At 36.1% G+C, this 18,641-nt stretch overlaps 3 protein-coding genes across 5 annotated transcripts in view; all 3 read right to left on the bottom strand.

Annotated features, from left to right (window-relative positions):
* Nucleotides 1–554: 554 nt before the first annotated feature.
* LOC122056243 (receptor-like serine/threonine-protein kinase SD1-8) lies at nt 555–3,168 on the bottom strand. Its single transcript, XM_042618092.1, has 7 exons — nt 2,321–3,168; nt 2,126–2,242; nt 1,899–2,038; nt 1,607–1,817; nt 1,292–1,529; nt 1,066–1,216; nt 555–973 (listed from the first exon to the last, which is right to left on the bottom strand). Exons 1-7 carry the CDS (start codon nt 3,120–3,122, stop codon nt 686–688), a joined length of 1,947 nt encoding a protein of 648 aa, XP_042474026.1. The 5' UTR covers nt 3,123–3,168; the 3' UTR covers nt 555–685.
* Nucleotides 3,153–3,729, bottom strand: LOC122054773 (G-type lectin S-receptor-like serine/threonine-protein kinase At4g27290; the record flags this gene model as incomplete). The annotated part of the gene is made up of 1 exon (XM_042616208.1): nt 3,153–3,729. A coding segment is annotated over exon 1 (444 nt), but the record flags the coding sequence as incomplete, so codon positions are not given.
* A 131-nt stretch (nt 3,730–3,860) lies between these two features.
* LOC122056244 (TBC1 domain family member 17-like) overlaps nt 3,861–18,641 on the bottom strand; it is a 32,156-nt gene continuing 17,375 nt past the window's right edge. For all 3 annotated transcript variants that reach the window (XM_042618096.1, XM_042618094.1, XM_042618095.1), the window contains 7 exons: nt 6,754–6,876; nt 6,498–6,586; nt 6,002–6,107; nt 5,538–5,635; nt 5,007–5,267; nt 4,372–4,455; nt 3,861–4,265 (listed from right to left, as the gene is read on the bottom strand). In XM_042618096.1, the coding sequence (XP_042474030.1) occupies nt 4,251–4,265; nt 4,372–4,455; nt 5,007–5,267; nt 5,538–5,635; nt 6,002–6,107; nt 6,498–6,586; nt 6,754–6,876 (776 nt within the window). In that variant the 3' untranslated portion in view covers nt 3,861–4,250. The remainder of the gene's footprint in view (nt 4,266–4,371; nt 4,456–5,006; nt 5,268–5,537; nt 5,636–6,001; nt 6,108–6,497; nt 6,587–6,753; nt 6,877–18,641) is intronic.

The following is an 18,641-nucleotide window of genomic DNA, read 5'->3' as shown; positions in this document are numbered from 1 at the left end:
AAAAACTTCCGTCGCATATCCTCCAACCGATTATTTTCTATCGGAAATCCGTCGATAAGGCCTTTTACCGACGGAACTTTCCGTCGGTAATCCTAAAAATTTTTGTAGTGACGAATTCTCCAAACCTTAAATAGATCAAATTATTTAGTCTAACAGTTTGACTTAATTGATCTAAGCTAACACCAAAAATCTAATTTTCAGTCTCTATAAGAAATTCTGTTAGGAATTTAATAAATATATTGAGAAATAATAAATCCAGTCATATGTATAAGTTTATGCACTTAATAAACGCTAAAAATAAATTATTAAAATTTATGTATGAAAAACTTATCAAGGGTTATCAGGTAACCATTTAATAGATCAACTTGGTTGAGAAAAATAAACTATTTTTTTAAATAAAAGATGCATATTTAATTCAATTAGTATATATTAAAAAAATACTTTTTTGAAAAAAAAAACATACTCTATCAAATAACAGTTTGATATAATAAAATTGATTAATTCACTAATTTATAATTAAAAAATTAGACCAAGCAAAGTTATGAGACAAATTAATATACAAATACAACTTAGGAAAAACACCTTACATTACAAGACTTTAACAAATACACATTTAAATCGTATTACCAAACTATCAAACTAGTTTTGCATCCATCGACGACCTTGGAGTATTGTATCTGAAATATCATGAAACATCATTCATTACGAAGTATGATTTACTTGTTGATGAGGATTCAAACTCCAAAGGGCCTCTTAAATTTACAAATCCAGGCGGACTTGGTTCTGGCAAAAGTGAAACATCAATGTCTAGCATTTTTAATACTCTATTCATTGTTGGTCTATCTGTCGGTCGCTCTTGGACACATAAAAGTCCACATTTTATACAACTCAACACCTCGCTTGTTACAAACAAATGTACAATTGATTCGTCGACAAACTTCAATGCTTCACCATCTTTCCACAAGTTCCATACCTAAAATGAGGCATTTTCCATGAATTAGAGGAATAAATATCAAAGAATAAAGTATAATATTTATTTTGTGTAATACCATTCTACTTACTTACATGATCAAGAAGAGTCATATGGAATGGAGAGTTATGAACACCTCTATTCCTTCTACCATTTATGATCTCAAGTATCAATATACCAAAACTAAATACATCAGATTTCATTGAGAACGTCCCATTCATAGCATATTCCGGTGACATGTATCCACTGCATTAATAAAAATCAAATCTCAAGGTTTTGTGTGATAAAATGTGATGAACAATGATTGAAGATAAAACTCACTAGGTTCCAACAACTCTCATTGTATTAACTTCTGCATCGTCACCTCTAAATGCCCTCGCTAGTCCAAAGTCTGATATTTTAGGATCCATGTCCTTGTCGAGAAGAACATTACTAGCTTTCATGTCTCGATGGATGATTCTTAGCCTAGAGTCATAGTGCAAATACAACATTCCTCGAGCGATCCCAACTATGATGTTGTATCGTGTTTTCCAATCCAGCAATCCACTTTTTGCCTTATCTGATTGCAATATCAAAGTTACAACACTCATTAGCATCTCAAAATTGAGAAATGATCAACTACTTAAATGCATTCACCAAATAGAAGGGCATCCAAGCTTCCATTAGGCATGAACTCGTAGATCAACATCCTTTCCCTTGCTTCGATGCAACATCCGAGAAGTCGAACAAGGTTTCGATGTTGTAACTTAGCAATCACCGTTACCTCGTTTTTGAACTCATGGGCACCCTGAGTTGATGTCATCGATAGCCTCTTCACAGCTATCTCTTGTCCATCCTTAAGCTTACCCTGTCACCGCCATATTGGAACTCCAATTCAGATAAAGTTTAGGTAGTCAACGGCTATGCTAAAATTTATCCAAAAGGATACTTTGTATACTGGCCCGTAACCTCCCTGTCCAAGCTTGTTGCTTTCTGAGAAGTTATTGGTGGCTTCTGCAATGGTGTCTAGATCGTATATTGGTAGGTCCAAATCCTCCTCTTGAGTCTCATCATCAAAATAATTGCCATCTGCCAAATGACAATTGCATCTGTATTAGTGATTATGCTAAATTCATTGCGAAGTAGTTGCCATCACCAGAGATTTTAATGGCATACGTTTCTTCTTCCTCCAGCAAGTCCAATAAACAATGAATGCCAGTAGAAAAACAGCCAGAGCAGGGGCCACAATGACTGCAACCACACGACTCCCATGACCAGGCTTTGCCGATGTGCCTGACCAAAAAATGACAAGGTCAATGGAGGAAAATTCAAACAGTATGTAGTTGAAGAAGAAATCTGCATCGAACTCACTTGGGAGATCGGCTGCTGCTACTCTGACGAAGAGATCCTGCCCTGTTCCGCCGTCGTTGGACTTGATATCCAGTAGATTGGTCCACCAGAGAACGCATCCGTTGCCACTGCCGCTGACGTTGGCCTGCGCGTAGCCGGTGCAGGAGCAGTTCCTAAAGCAGCGGACCCTGCACTCGTCGAGGCTCACCATACTCCAGTCCACCGTCGCCGTCGACGTGTCGGGAAGCTTCACGCTGATCTGCGCCACGAACCCATCGGCGCCGTTGACGCAGTCCAATGCCGTGAGCCTGACGCAGCCGTCCAATTCGACGCTGTTATTCGGACTGGTGAAGCCCTGCAGGCACGTGCACATCGTCGACCCGCCCGGGTAGCAGACGCCGTTGGGGCCGCATCGGGCCACGCTGTCGCATTCATCCTGCGGCACGAACCCCTCAAGCGACCATATCTGCCGGTCTTCGATCCAGATGTAGTGCTGCACGGCGCCTGAGGTGTTCATCACAAGCCTATCGATGATCGATGTGTCGTTCAAGTACATGGAGAAGAAGAGTTGGTGGGGATTCGCCACGTAGTTGAAGCCGAAGCCGATGGTGCGGTAGCGTTGCACGCCACTGATGCCGCTAAACCGGTTGCCGTTCCACGGGCCGCCTCGCCAGTGCAGTCGCGGGCCGTCCGTTACAACCAACTGCGGGTCGCCGCTCTGGTCGATGCTCATCGTGTAGCCATTCGGCGCCGGGTCGCTCTCGCTCGTCCATGCCGTGAGGTTGTAGTTGCTCCCGGTCGTCAGGTCCCATCCTATCTTCATGCCCGGGAGTAACGTGTCCGTCGGAAACTCGAAGCTCTGCCACGCTACAGAGCTGTCGTTACTGATCACGAAGTTTCCGGAATCGAGGAGTTGCGCGACGGGGTTCTTGAGAACCGTCGCCGAGTGGGAGGACCAAACAGCAGTTGAGTTTCCATCGGTGACAGTGAGTCCTCGGTCGGCGGTTAGAGAGAGACGGCCGGACCGGCCGGTGATAGCATGTTTGCGGTTGGCAACCCATACCACGGTTTGGTTGTCGTTGATGTTGTGGTGCCATATGCCGATGTAGCGATTGCTGGAGCCGACGGGGCTGAAGAATCCAAGCGCGAATCTACCGCCATCGGAGATCAAGATCGCTCCGCCGGCGTCAAGGAGAGGAGTAGAGAGAGTTAGGGTGTCTCTTGCACTGGAGCGGTAGCAGAAAGTTGTAACGAAGAAGAAGAGGAAGGAGAAGAAGAGCGCAATCCTCGTCTTCATGGTTAATTACACTGATTTAGGCAGAAAAAAAACAGAGAGGGGCTATTTAAGAGTCGAATTGAGTTGCAATCTTTCTTCTTTCTTCTTTCTTCTTTCTTACGAACAAACCCCAACAAAATAAGATAGGAACGATTGGAATTATATAGAAAATGATAACAGGAATGCTAAGTAAATCATCTTTCGTTAAATTAAGGATGGTTTGACTTAAACCGAGAATGAATGTTTTGTTCTGAGCTCACACAGTGTTTCCTGCATTATCCAAAATTTCCAAACTAGATTGTTAAAATCTAAAGCAAGGTTCTGGCTTTTACAGGAACAATCCGTTTACATTTAAGAAAAATGCATTATTGACATCCTCATTTTGTTAATACATCAGGTTTATTACAGTTACAGAAACCTTGAACATTTCGTGTTCTTTAATCAATACAATTGCAATGGTTTGCTTAGAGGGAGAACAAGTGAGCGAAACTTCGTGTATTAGACTTGACAGCACAACAGGTAGGAGCATAAAACTAGCTCACACAAATAATACAATAAGCTAGAAAACTTGATGTAGGTGAGATGTATGTATCCTTCAGAAACCTTTCACCAAGTAAACCTTACACTATTTGGCTGCTGGAATCAATTCTCGTCAAACAGTGTATACTCTGGAAACTATGAATTTTTGGTCTGAAGATTTTGAATATTGAAAAAAAAAAAAGTAATTTAGAGATTCAGATATCACAGTTAGACACATTTTATAAGCTTAAAGTGCAAAAGAAAATGAAATGCTCACCATTTTCAGGTATTTCTTGTGAAGCTTTATTGCATGGCTGCAAGCTTTCTTTGCGTCTAAATCTCCAGTTATGTCATTTAAAATCTGAATTGAAGCAGTATCAATCAAAGCCAATTAAGAGGCAATGGGAATGACAAGAATTTCTCTCATTTAAGTGCAAATGGCTTTCGAATTTGAAGAGAAGATCAATGAACAAGATTGACTTCCGTTCTAAACTTATTTGCTTCGTTGATCAAATTTGCTTCCGTCCTAGTTAGCATACTTGAGAGTAGGTTTGCAAGTTTGTTAACGAAAGGTGTAACTTCGTTTGTAATACAATTCCGGGTAGTGAGCTGTGGACTTATAGATGAGCTGAGAGTATTACTAAGCTATGGTTAAACATATTGAGTCAGTGGTTGGCTATGAGCTGAGTATGTGACAATGAAGTCTTATACAGCTTCAAGGTGAGGCATTGACATTTGTTACTTCTACAATTTAAAAGGTAAGAAGTCACTTCTCCCATTTAAATGAGGCATTGACATTTGTTAGAGACTGAGGAAAAAGTCATGATGCCTTTTGGATCGTAGGGTAGCTTTTCTTAGACGATCTCACTGATCACAAGGAAAAGACATTCATATAAGTTTGGAAATCCTTACCTTAACAACGTCGTCCAAACCACGTGCTTCATGCAATAACTTTGTGCTTTTATCCTTGAGAACACTAGCAACGAGAAAAACTGTGATTGGCAAAGGGGCTTCTGAAGTTTTAGTTCCATTCCTGATATTGTCCCTTTCAAATTTCCCAAATTGACGAGTCGACTTGAGTTTCCTTTTAGATCGGTCATTCTTTTCAGTTAAAATCTCTGGTTCTTCATAAAGCATGAATAGATCAGGATGATATTCAGAAGCCCACATCATCTGTATGAAATATTCATGTCAGAAGAGTGTAAATTGTAAGAATTGCATCGTTCTGTATGTAAATTGTATTGTATTGTATTGTATTGTATGATTCTAACAAGGTGGCAAAAGGTGCCTATGCTCGCCCCCAGTGCCCCCATCAACCCGTCCTAGGGTTAACACGGAGAAGATAAATCACGGGTGGCTACTAGCCTTTGGAATAATGTCTTGTATGATTCTAACAAGAATGTACGAGAGTGTTGCCCAATGAGTTCCAGTAATATGTCATACCTCCCAAAGATACAAAGAATCTCCGAAGGACAATTCTCGCCTGAACAATACCATAAGCATGCGAACTGCAAAAAGGTAATCACCTCCGCCTAGGGTTTCTATTCAAAAACAAACACAACATTAGCATCTGCACATGGAGGAGTCGGCGCTGAAACAGCTGAGATAGCTACAAGGATTATAAGGCGTCCTTTCAGACATTAGAGAAGGCGTTAAAGTAAACATAAGCTATGTCAGTTTAGTCGTTATCTCCATCTGCTATTATACAAAATAACAATGCTAAATTTCTTGTCAATTACATAACTGTTGCATCCAACTACAAAAATGCAATGTTCAATAGATACAAGAGACAATCTACTGCTTATAATGATAAGCTTCTGAGACGAGGAAATATTTGTCTAGATACGATGAGGCACAAACTATATCTTACAAAATGCAGTTATATTCTAGTTTCTTGTGTCGCATACCTAGGTGTTGGTGAAGCTTTGGGTCCAAAACTTGTGTGATGGATGCTAGACTTTGAAGTTGGTTCTCCACCCCGATGGAGCTCTCAGTGCATTTGAAATTTCCTCGCTTAAAGATTTCAAATGCGAAGGTGATTAAAAGACACGTCAAAAGAATATCAAAAAGAACTATCAACGAGCTACTAAAAAGTATTTACTTTATACCAGTTCAGCAAGTATGCTTGTACATTGGTAATTGTTCACTTAAGCTCCTCTATTTATCATATAGGAAGAAAAATGATAGTTTTTCACAACCAGCTATCTCAAATTACTCTTTTAGTTCAGACATCCTTTCAAAACACTCATTAGCGAAATAAATAACAATTACACAGGTAGGAAAATATATAATGTATTCATTTCCAACTAAATGTAACCATTTCCATTCCTCTCCAGTATCACTCATAACTGTATGATCTTGCTAAACATTGACCAATAAAAGGGGGAGATGACAACAAAATACCAGTTTGTGCATCAAACGCTCAAAGCACCAGAATGCATCTGCTTCATCTTCAAGAAGAATTATCATTGGGGAACAAAGATCACTCATACCTGGTATGACAAGTGCAAGTCATTAAATTTTGTTGTCAAATATTATGGAAAATGTATGTCAATATGAATCTCCCATGGGTTGATAGTTGAATTGCAAGAGCAGGAAAACAAGAGAAGAAAAGAAGAAGAAGAACAACAACAACAACATCAATGAAATATGTTTTCACCTTGACAATAGCCAACATCTTTGTCGATCCAGGCATAGACAGCAAGAATATCCCAAAGCTTAGAAAGATTTTCTTTCTTCTCATAAAATACCAGACTTCTATTAGTACGAAGCACATCAAGACCTATAACGAGTAGAAATACAAATTAAGATTTTAGTTCATAAATTATTACTAAGCAGGATAAGAAATCACTCTCGGAACAAGTTTCTTAATAATCTGTAGAACTTCTCATGTTTTTTTTGTAAGAAAAAAAAATTGAAAAAGATAAAATTCCTTAATATATGTTCAGAAGCCACATCAAGCAAACTAAGCCACCAACCTAAAGTATCAAGTTCATCTTTCAAAAAGATATCACAGCGCCAGCACTTATGTTAACAGATAGTCTGGTATGACAGCATATATAACAGCATACATCAAGGATGAAGTGTCCCTTGGGACGGTTTAGTGGCTAGCGGATGAGGTGCTGTCACCATGAGATCTGGGGTTCGAATCTCGGTATAGCTGAGATAAATGTCTCCCTCATGCGCTAGTCACTATTCCAAAGGCTAGTAGTCATCCATGATTTATCTCCTCCGTGTTGGCCTTGAGACGGATTGGCAGGGGCGCTGGGGGCGAGCGTAGTCGCCTTTTACCACCATACATCAAGGATGAAGCATATAAAACAACATATATCAAGCCTTAATTAATAGCTGTAAATATATTGTAATTAATAGTATAACTAAACCTTTATGATTTAGCTAGATTGATTAAGAGTTTTAGACAAATTACTGTAAATCAGCCTGAAATTATGGCTGAAAATCTGTCTTATAAATCACTAACATTTTCTGTATATTGAGAAGAACTATCATGGTGACAGCATTCAATCCAATGGATATGGTATCGGAGCCATAATTAAAAATTTGAGAGTGTTCTTGAGAAGTTCAGATCTTGGTTTTGGGAATATTTCCAGAATTCCTAGTGGTGTTATTTCAGTTCAAGCTTTTGGACTTTTGGGTCTGCTAATTTTTAGCACTTCTTGTTGCATTTGAAGGGGAGCCTTAGCGTAACGGTAAAGTTGTTGCTATGTGACCAAAAGGTCATGGGTTCGAATCCTGGAAACGGCCTCTTGCAAAAAGTAGGGTAAGGCTGTGTAATGGATCCTTCCCCAGGACCCCGCATGGCGGGAGCTTCGTGCACCGGGCTGTCTTTTTTTTTTGTTGCATTTGATGAGTAACGAATATCATGTCAACTACCAACTCAGATATTTTTAGTTCATAGGTAAGAATTATTCTACCTGTGAATTTTAGTTTAGTTTGTTTGTCATGGGAAAAGAAATAGGGGGTCATATCGATGGTAGTGATCCGGCACCTACTGGCTACTGAGCTTTCTAAATTGGCTCAGTGGGAAGTCAAGGATGCCAAAGCCATGACATGGATTCTAGGATCAGTTGATCAACTGCTTGGTCTTAATCTGAGATCATATAAGACAGCTAAAAGCATGTGGGAGTATTTAAAAAAAGTTTAATATCAAGACAATGCAACCAAACATTTTCAATTAGAATACGAGATTGCTAGTTCTCTCAGGATGATCTTTCCATTCAACAGTACTTTTCTGCTTTCAGAACTTATGAGCTGAATATGTTGACAAAATTTATGCCAAAGTACTACTCTCTTTCTATGGTTCAAGAGGTGCATGAACAAAGCAAGCGAATTCAATTTTTAATGAAATTACGTCCTGAAATGAGGCAGTCTACTCTAATTTGATGAATCGTGCACCTTCTCTTTCTTTGGATGTGTGTTTTAGAGAGTTGCTTCGTGAAGAGCAGCATCTTACAACACAAATAATTTTCCGGCAAAACAAAATGCATAATAATGCAATTTCTTATACAGCTCAAGGGAAAGGCAAGCGCAAAGACATGCGACAAGTTCAATGCTATAGTTGTAAGTGATACGGGCATATTGTTGTTAATTGCTCAAAGAAATATTGCAATTATTGTAAGAAGTTTGGGCATATTATCAAAGAATGTCCTACTCGTCCTCAGAACCGTCATGCTAATCAGGTTGTTGTTGCTAATCAAGCTGTGTGTTCAATACTTACTCCTGAAAGGTTCAGCAGATGATTACTACAGTCTTTCAGCCTTAGGACTTCAAAGTAAACATACTACACCATCTTTATCTTGGCTTGTGGATTCTGGCACATCCAATCATATGACCAGTTCTCTTGAGACTCTTAGCAATGTTAAAAATTATCATAGAAATATTCAGATTGCTAATGGTAGTAAGTGTTGGAACCCCAAGGTAGTTTTGATGTGATCAAATAAATTAGGTTAGGTCCTGTTAAATTTAACCTTGTGTCTAAGTGTGCAGGAACTTAGGAGCACAGGAAGTCGAGCAAAAAACGCAGCTAACGAGAAGGACGGCACGGGAGAGAGCCGACAAGTTCGATGCGTCTGAGGAACGAGCTACTGCTGAACAGTACGCGGGCGGACGAGAAAGAGGCGCACGGCATTTCGGAGGAGCGAGAAGCCGAAGCGGAAGGTTGCTCGAGAAGGCCGGAAGTTTGGTTCGGATGAGCCCTATTTCAGATGGCCGAAATCACCCAAGCAAGTAGAGCCGGAGAGGAAGACTAGGACCGAGGCGAGCGGAACCGGAATGGATGACCCGGATAGAAAAAGTCAACTATGTTGACTTTCCTGGTCCGAGCGCCCGGACCTAGTCGGGGCGCCGGGAACCAGTTTGGGGTGCCCGGACCATCCGAACGCCCGGAATCCAAACTTTACCCAAATCGATGTGGCGTTTAACCGTTGTGTCGGAATAGAAGTTTATCCCATTCTAGATGCCTGGAACCCTTCCAAGCGCCCCGACCAGGGCTATAAATACAGCCCTGGTCCAAGAGGTTCATATAACACTTGTGATTCATTCTATTTTTGTTTTGTTGTATAATTGAGTACTTCAACTATTGTAAGAGGCTTCTCCGCTTAAAAAAGATTGTTTACTGAGCTCCAACTTTCTTGGATTAACCTCCCCGATTGTAACCAAAGTAACCCTTTCGTGCCTCTTTTCTTTCAGTCATTTATTTTATTTATGCAAGTGATAGATTAATTAAGTTGTAAATTCGAGAAAGGTTCTTTTTATTTATCAGGGCTATTCACCTCCCTCTAGTCGACCACCAACGGTCCGACAGTAAGTTACCTATTCATGCTACTAGGGATATTAATTCTTCAATTAAAAATGTTTTGGTATCTCCTGAGCTTTCTACTAGTCTCATTTCGGTAGCACAATTGGTTGATAATGACTATGATGTTCGATTTTCTCGTGATGGTTGTGTTGTGCAAGATCAGGTGTCGGGGAAGCTACTAGCGAGGGGACCTAAAGCTTGTTTCCTTTATACTTTTCCATTCCTAATTTTGTTTCTTTAGCTTGTAGTACTGTAAACCAAGTAGGTGAAATATGGAACAAATGTTTAGGTCATCCTAATTCTATTATCTTATCTCACTTACTAAATTCTGATTTCTTGGGCAATAAAGATCATTTTTTATCTCGTGTAAATTGGGTAAAAGTCTCTTTCTTTTCCTTCTCAGTAGTCGTGCAAAAAACTATTTTGCTATGATTCATAGTGATGTGTGGGGGTATTACTTCTATTATTTCTCATGTCAATTACAAATACTTTGTCACATTCATTGACAATTATAATAAATATACCTAGATTTATTTCCTCCGTTCTAAATCTGGGGTTTTTACGGTCTTTAAAACATTTGTAACCTATATTGAGACCCAATTTTCTTCAAAAATTAAAGTGCTAAGGTTTGATTTGATTCCGGAGGCAAATATATGTCTCATGAATTTCATGATTTTCTCCAACAAAAAGGCATTGCTTCCAAATGCTCCTGTCCTTATACATCTCAGCAAAATAGTGTTGTTGAGCGTAAGAACCGACATTTGTTAGATGTTGTTCAAACTCTATTGATTGAATCTTTTGTTCCATCTAAATTATGGGTTGAGGCCTTATCTATAGCGGTTTATTTAATTAATCGCTCGCCTTCACGTGTCTTGAACTTTGATTCTCCATATTTTCATCTTTTTCATAAACATTCCAACGATCTTGACATGCATACTTTTGGTTGTGTTTGCTTTGTTCATTTGTCACCTTATTGTTGGATCGTAAGTGATCGGGGGTTGAATCTCGAACATGGTTTAAAATACCGAGTCATTCCGCCTAAAACTCATGGTTTTTACCGTTCCGACGAGGGACTAACACTGACACGCGACCGACACAACACGCGCATGAGAAGTTTGGATCGTCATCGAGTGTGTCCAATAGCGGCACAGTGCGCAACAGAAGGAATCGATTTGATTCCTTCTATCAATCACAAGATCACTTTAATCAAGGAAAAAAATACTATATAAATGATGAAGACTTATCAGAAGCATCAGCGAGGGAGATTAGGTCAGTGTCGGCAAGCGCAACTAGTGAGGCGACAATCACAATTCTTCGGGAGGTACCATAGTAAATTTTCAATTTAAGTAGAGAAGACTAGACAGATGCTGCGATCTGAATCGCGAGCGAGCTCGTGAGCTCAGGAGGATGGCAGAAGGTGAAAGGCAAAATCGGCGAAAATTGCGATTCATGAGAGAAATGAATAGGGTTTTATTAAAAACTTCCATATAACGATTTTAATTAAAACCGTGATTTATTTATATGTTATAACTTATAATTGTTATTGATCCTGTCCGAACGCTGAGTCGATGGACGCTGGGGACGTGGCGCTCTCCGCTGTCTTCGACTGGCTGAACGAATCTCCGGCGAACCTGCAAGGAAGTCGAGCCGGGAAGGGGTTCCCGGCGACGACCCTCCGACGCTCAAGAGATCGCGTACCTCTGGCGAAGTCTGAGGACTCTTATATAGAGCTGTGGGGAGGCTTATGCACACCTATCGAGACGTACACGTGTCCTTTACCATACCTTAGTATGGGCTTACCAGAGGAGCATGTCTGACACCATACTGCTATAGTCCGAGCACCTCTCTGATGGGACAGCAGAACCTTCCGTCGTAGGATTCTGCGTATGGCTTGGTCGTCGAACATGCCTGTTATCAGAAGATGTTCCCCAATGTCCCCTTGTCCTTGTCTCTTCTCCGATCGGCCGGACCTCATGCTGACCCTTTTGACTTTTGACCTCTACGTGTCATTGGCTCCCCTCAAAGGGGGTCCCCCGTCCTTACCGCGGGATCAGTTATAATTTTTATAAGTGTTATATTAAATTTTTATAAAAAAATTATATATATATATATATACATAATTTCTAAGTAATAATTAATTATTATATAAACGATAATTATATATATATATATATATATAAATTAAATAAATTGTTAATTAACTAATATAATTATAATATAAATTTATTTTTATTAATAATAAAAATATTTAAATTTTAAATTCATATTCGTAATTTATTAAAAATCAAATTAAAATTATATACATAAATATATAATATATTATTTAAAAAATATGTAATTTCTAATTAATTATTATATAAATTAAATGAACTAATATAATTATGATATATAAATTCATATTTTTATTATTTATTATTAAAAATATTAAAAAATAAAAAAAATTAATTATAACTTTAAATTTGTAATTTATTCAAAAATAAATTTTAAATTAATTTCATAAATAAAAATAGTTTAAAATTTTAAAATAATTTAAAAATCTCTAAATAATTTTAAAATTTGACAAATGATTCAAAAATTAAAATAAATTTAATTTTTCAATGTAATATAAATTATAGTATTTAATATACAAATTATATAGAATATTTATTAACAGAATTATATAAAAGATAGTATAATATAAATAGATGGCCAATTTCCTTTGTACTGCATATGAGTTGGAGTTTTACAAAATTAATTTAGTTAATTTTGGCTATTTTTCATGTATGAAAGTTTACCTCCCTTTATCAATTTTTAATTTTCTAATTAATTCCCTAATATTCTCATAAGTAAATTAACTTAAATTAGTCAAATATTAGCAATTTGATGATTTATGACCTCAAATTTATTTATGGATGTTATAGCTCAATTGCATTTTATTTTCGCTTATTTTATGCAAAATTTTAGTCATTTGTGTATTTTTTTTCACATTTTATGATTAAACTGTAATGCATTTTTCCTAAGTGAATCATCATGGATTAGTATATTTTTATAAATAAACAAATAATTAATTAAGGGAACTAATAATTAATAATAATTATAATAATAATAATAATAATTATTATTATTATTATTACATATATATATATATATTAAAATTATGTTTATATTAAATAAAAATAAAATAAAATCAAAAATAAGAAAAAATTCTATGAAATTATTATGAAACTATCACAGGTATATAGTAAAATTTATCTATTAATTATTCTCTATATAAATATCTAAATATTTTATTATATGTATACTTAAATAATTTAATTAGTGATATTTTAGAAAATTTTATGAGGAGAATTATTAAACTGATTAAGAATTGAATAAATAATTTAAATTTTTTATTTATTAACAAATTTATAGTAAATTTTATCTATTAATTATTCTCTATATATATATCTAAATTAATTATTTCATGTTTACTTAAATAATTTAATTAGTGATATATTAGAAAATTTTATAAGAAAAATTGTTAAACTGTTTATGAATTGAATAAATAATTTAAATTGTTTATTTATTAACTAATTTTTAAAAATATATAATTTTAGATGTTTTGAATAAATTTAGTTTTAAAATTATATATAAATAATCATTTTTATTATATATTATACAAAATATACAAACACTAACTATGTAGATATATATTATATAAATTAATAGATAATTAATTAAATTGATAATTAATAATATAATTATAATATTCATTAATTAAAATTTAAATTTTATTAATTCCTATAATTTTGAATATTTAAATTTTTATAACGCATAGTTAATGACACCAAAACAACAATCTGATCCAGCTTGGAGACATGCATGTCACCCTCCGGGCGTAGTGTAGCACATGACATCTCTAGCGTAATGACCAGGGTCGATTCTCAGAAACTAACGACCTGAGGTTTACCTGCATTTACCTCCCTCCATATTCATGGGACCGGCACTAGGGGGTCATTAAGGTAACGGATTTACCTTTAGAGACATGCACATCGATTAGAAAATCGATTTCATTGCCAATGTTTGTATTGCGATATGATTGAACGTGATGGTGGGATCACACGCCTAAAACAATATCTTGCTGGTGGATATCCGGATGTCTCTAAATGCCTAAAAGTTTCTCCAGGAATTCATGGTGCAATGAAAGACGAACTTGACGGCCAAAAAAAATTAAAGTATAAACAACAACAACAACAACGTGAAATGCTTGATAGAAGTCTTTGATAAATTTGAAGGTCGTGGTGAAGATCCAAATGATGAAGAATTTTTAGCAGCTCTTAATGCCTCTCAAACTCAATATGAATATGAGCGGCATATGCAACATAGTGGTGCTATAATTAGTGCTAGTGGAAGTGGCTCAGCTGGTAGTAGTGGAAGTGGCTTAGCTGGTGCTAGTGGAAGTAACTCAACTAATGCAGCAACATTGGGGAGGAGTGAAAGTGTTCATGTTACTTTAGCACAAAGCGGTATTGATTGTTTCTTTCCTTCTATGGGACGAAGGCGTGCAATTGATAATGCTGATATTAATCTGCTAACATTCCTAGACAAAACAAGCAAATAGACTATGATTGATAATGCTTATACTAGGGAGAAGAAGAAATCAATAGGTCAAAGTATTGCCAAATTTTTTCATTTCAATCGAATTCCTCCCAATGCAGCAAATAACATATACTACCACAGCATGGTGCTTAACATTCAAAAATCTGGACTTGGTATTCAACCTCTGACTGTATATGAAATTATTGGTCCGTATTTAGATGAACAAGTGGAGGAAATCAAAACTTGGATCCTATCATGCAAGAAGCAATGGGGCTTATATAGGGTTACATGAATGTGTGATGGTTGAACAGGATCTACACGGATGAGCATTATTAATTTTATGCTATATTGCAATAGAAAGATAATTTTTCATAAATCTATTGATGCAACTACAGATTATCATGATGTATCTTATATATATCATTTGATGGATAACGTAGTTCAAGAGATAGGTGCAGAACATATAGTGTAGATAATTACAGACAATGGTGCCAACTTCAAGAGGGCTGGAGAGTTATTGGAGCATAAATATCAAATATTATTTTGAATACCATGCGCAATACACTATATTGATTTGATGATGCCAGATATTGGTAAACTCAATATATTAAAGAAGGTAGTGAAAAAAGGTCAATCGTTAACAAAATTCTCTTTTTTTTTATTGGGTTCATGGATTAATGAGAAAATTTATTAATGAGGAGATTCTACAACCAGGAGCAACTAGGTTTGCAACTCACTTTCTCCTGTTAAAATCATTGTTTCATAAAACAATCGAATTGGAGGTCATGTTCACTTCTGAAGATTGGGAAACCTCTCGATACTCTAGTTCTACCGAAGGGAGGTAAAAAAATTATTATATCTACTAGATTTTGGGACTATATTTCAGATATTATTATAGAAGTAGAACTCTTGTACGTCGTTCTACGCAAAGTTGATATGGACAAAAAGCCACAAATGGACAACGTCTATCATCTAATTCACGAAGCAAAAGAGGAAATTAAGAAGCATTTACAATCACCAACCAAGTATCAATATATATTAATATAATCACTACAAGATGGGACAATCAAATAGGAAAACATATTCATTTGGCAGGTGCATATTTTTTATGATAAAGAATTTTTAATGTTGCTATTAATAATTATATATGCTTAATTATTTTAGGTTATTATCTCAATTCGGCATATTAATACCGTTATAATCTTGCCACAAATGAAGATATATTACTAGCCCTTAGAAATGTAATATCAAGACTAAAAAAATAGAGAATTAGCTATTGAGGCTATTAATGAAAGTCGATTATTTCGACATATGGTTCTTTCAGCGATTTTTTTGCAGTGTTATGCAGAAATAAAATGGATGCAAATAAATATAGAAAAAATTATTACTAATTATTGTCAACAAATATAAATACTATTTTAATTTTATTCTTATTTATCTTATAGCTTAGTGGTGGTTATAATACGGAGGATCAGCCCCAAATTTAAAAAAGATTGTAGTATGAATTCTCTTATGGACAACGTCTTCAATTGGTTGCGAAAGAAATTGGTCAACTTCTCCCTCATTCATTCAAAAGTACAAAATTGTCTTTCTTATTGTTGCTGGGAGAAGATGGTCTACGTTCATTATAATATGCGTCTTCAACTAATAGCAATAACAGAAGAGAAGGAAAAATAATAGTTTGGTGATGTAGGATAATCCAATGATAAATTGGTGGAGCACCGCTGAGGCTGAGAATCCTTTACTTGATGAAACTAGAGATCCACCACGACCATCTCAATTTCTTACTCAAGAGATTGAAAAAATACAAGCTAGAGGAGATGTCAGTGAAGAATATAATGATGAGGCTTTTGACCAAGAATTTTGATTTTTTGAATCACGACCGAGACGTTCTTAAACATCTCAACCTCAAACTCAATCAAAATCCATAGATAAAGACAAAGGTAAAATTCCTGCAATTTTTACTAAAGAAAAAAAAGAAAAGTCAAAACTCCTAGTTTTAAGGAAATGGGTCAATTGAGAATTAGTGAAAATCCACTCAATACAATTGATGAGCAAGAACATGATGATAATGACCATTAACAGACGTCTTCAAGTGGTTGCAAAAGAAATTGGTCAACTTTCTCCCTCATTCAGACAAAAGTACGCAATTGTCTTTCTTATTGTCGCTTCGAGAAGATGGTCTACATTGATTATAATCTGCATCTTCAACTAAGAGCGATAACAGAAGAACAAGAAAAGGAAAAATAAGAGTCTAGTGACCAATTTGATATTGGATTTGTCCAAACTGAGGATAATCCAATGATAAATTGGTGGAGCACCGCTGAGGCTGAGAATCCTTTACTTGATGAAACTAGAGATCCACCACGACCATCTCAATTTCTTACTCAAGAGATTGAAAAAATACAAGCTAGAGGAAATGTCGGTGAAGAATATAATGATGAGGCTTTTGACCAAGAATTTTGATTTTCTAAATCACAACTAAGACGTTCTTAAACATCTCAACCTCAAACTCAATCAAAATCCGTAGATAAAGACAAAGGTAAAATTCCTGCAATTTTTACTAAAGAAAAAAAAAAGAAAAGTCAAAACTCCTGCTTTTAAGGAAATGAGTTAATTGCGAGTTAGTGAAAATCCACTCAATACAATTGATGAGCAAGAACATGATGATAATGACGAAACGTCATCATCTTCTAACACTATAATCCAACGAGAAGTTCGAAATGATGATAGTGATGTCAATAGCAGTGCAAGTACTAATTGAAGTGATGGCAGTGGTTATGCATCTGGTGGTTGTAGCACTTATGTTCCCCCTATTCTGGCACCGAAGCCTTCCACATGAGAAAAATTACACACATGCAACCCAAGATGATGGTCATGGATGTAGAATTATTAAAACTCAGTATCAACATCGATCTAAGGGTGACAAACAAGAGAAAACTCACAATTATCAAATATGCAGGAGAGTTTAGCTGAGATTGATTCTGATCGAAGTTTATCATACTCAGCCTTCCTATTATAGTTCTGATGCATCATATGGTGATCCATCATATCAGAGCTTGGACGTATCTTTATCCTTATCCTGTGCCTGTACTAGTTCCAATTCCAGTGATGTCAGTTCAAATTCAACTTTCAATGGTCAATCGAGACATGATGATGAACATGTGGAGAAATCAATATCAATATTACATGTCATGGGATAATTATTTAATCTAGGTATTGAAAAACTATGGAGTTGATTTAACCAGAATGTTGCAAGAACCAATGCTTCCATCTAATTCATGTCACTCCTTTTGGTATTAATAAGGTATTGTATTATGATGTATCAATTTTAATTTGAGTTCATATATAAATTTTCTTTAAAGAAAATTATATTTATTTATTTTTGCCTAACATTTATATTTAAAAAATAAAAACTACCGAAACTGTATCGACACGACATAATACGATATCGAAACCGTATCGTTCCGGTCTAGAACCGAAACTCCAACACGGTTCGAAATTTTAAACCATGATCTCGACGCTTTAAAAACTTTTCTTTTCTTTCGTTAAAGTTCGAGTACATAGAGAAAATAAAATAAAGAACATGACAAAGGGCAAGTCTTTTGTACTTGGTTCGGAGCCTTTGACGATTCCTACTCCCAGGCCTGCGATCGTTGATTGTTTTCGTTAGGCAATCCACTATAATTAAATCATACAAAATGATATGATGATAGTAACAATTCTACTATCTTTAAAGAATAAGTGCAAGTATATAAAAAGGTTACCAACAACACTAGCTTGAAGAATAAGCACAGTTGTTGGATAGTTTCTCATAGCAAAGGTGTTGAAACTTGCATGGACAAGCAGAATGAATCGAAGATGAGAGTTGTTTTCGACTCAAACCTTGGGGCCTTCTTTTATAGGCATTGTTCGACCAACTGAAAAATTGTTCGATCAACTAAACCTATCAGTCGAGTGAACCTCCTATCAGTCGATTGAACTCCACACCCTTCCTTGTTTGCCATGATCCAATCCTGTGATTCTCGGTGTTCAGTCGACTGATCCAGATGATGGATCAACCGAAAAGTTGTCATTCACGCGATGATTCGATCTGATTTGTTGTTGTTTCCTTTCATGGTTCAGTCAACATAAACTTTATCAGTCGACTTTGTAAATACCAAATTTGTAATCTT

The sequence above is a fragment of the Zingiber officinale genome, chromosome 3B (genome assembly GCF_018446385.1).
Source record: "Zingiber officinale cultivar Zhangliang chromosome 3B, Zo_v1.1, whole genome shotgun sequence".
In the NCBI taxonomy this organism is placed as follows: Eukaryota; Viridiplantae; Streptophyta; class Magnoliopsida; order Zingiberales; family Zingiberaceae; genus Zingiber; species Zingiber officinale.
The sequence above is the reverse complement of the archived record's forward strand: the minus strand, read 5'-3'. Positions and strand labels throughout refer to the sequence as shown.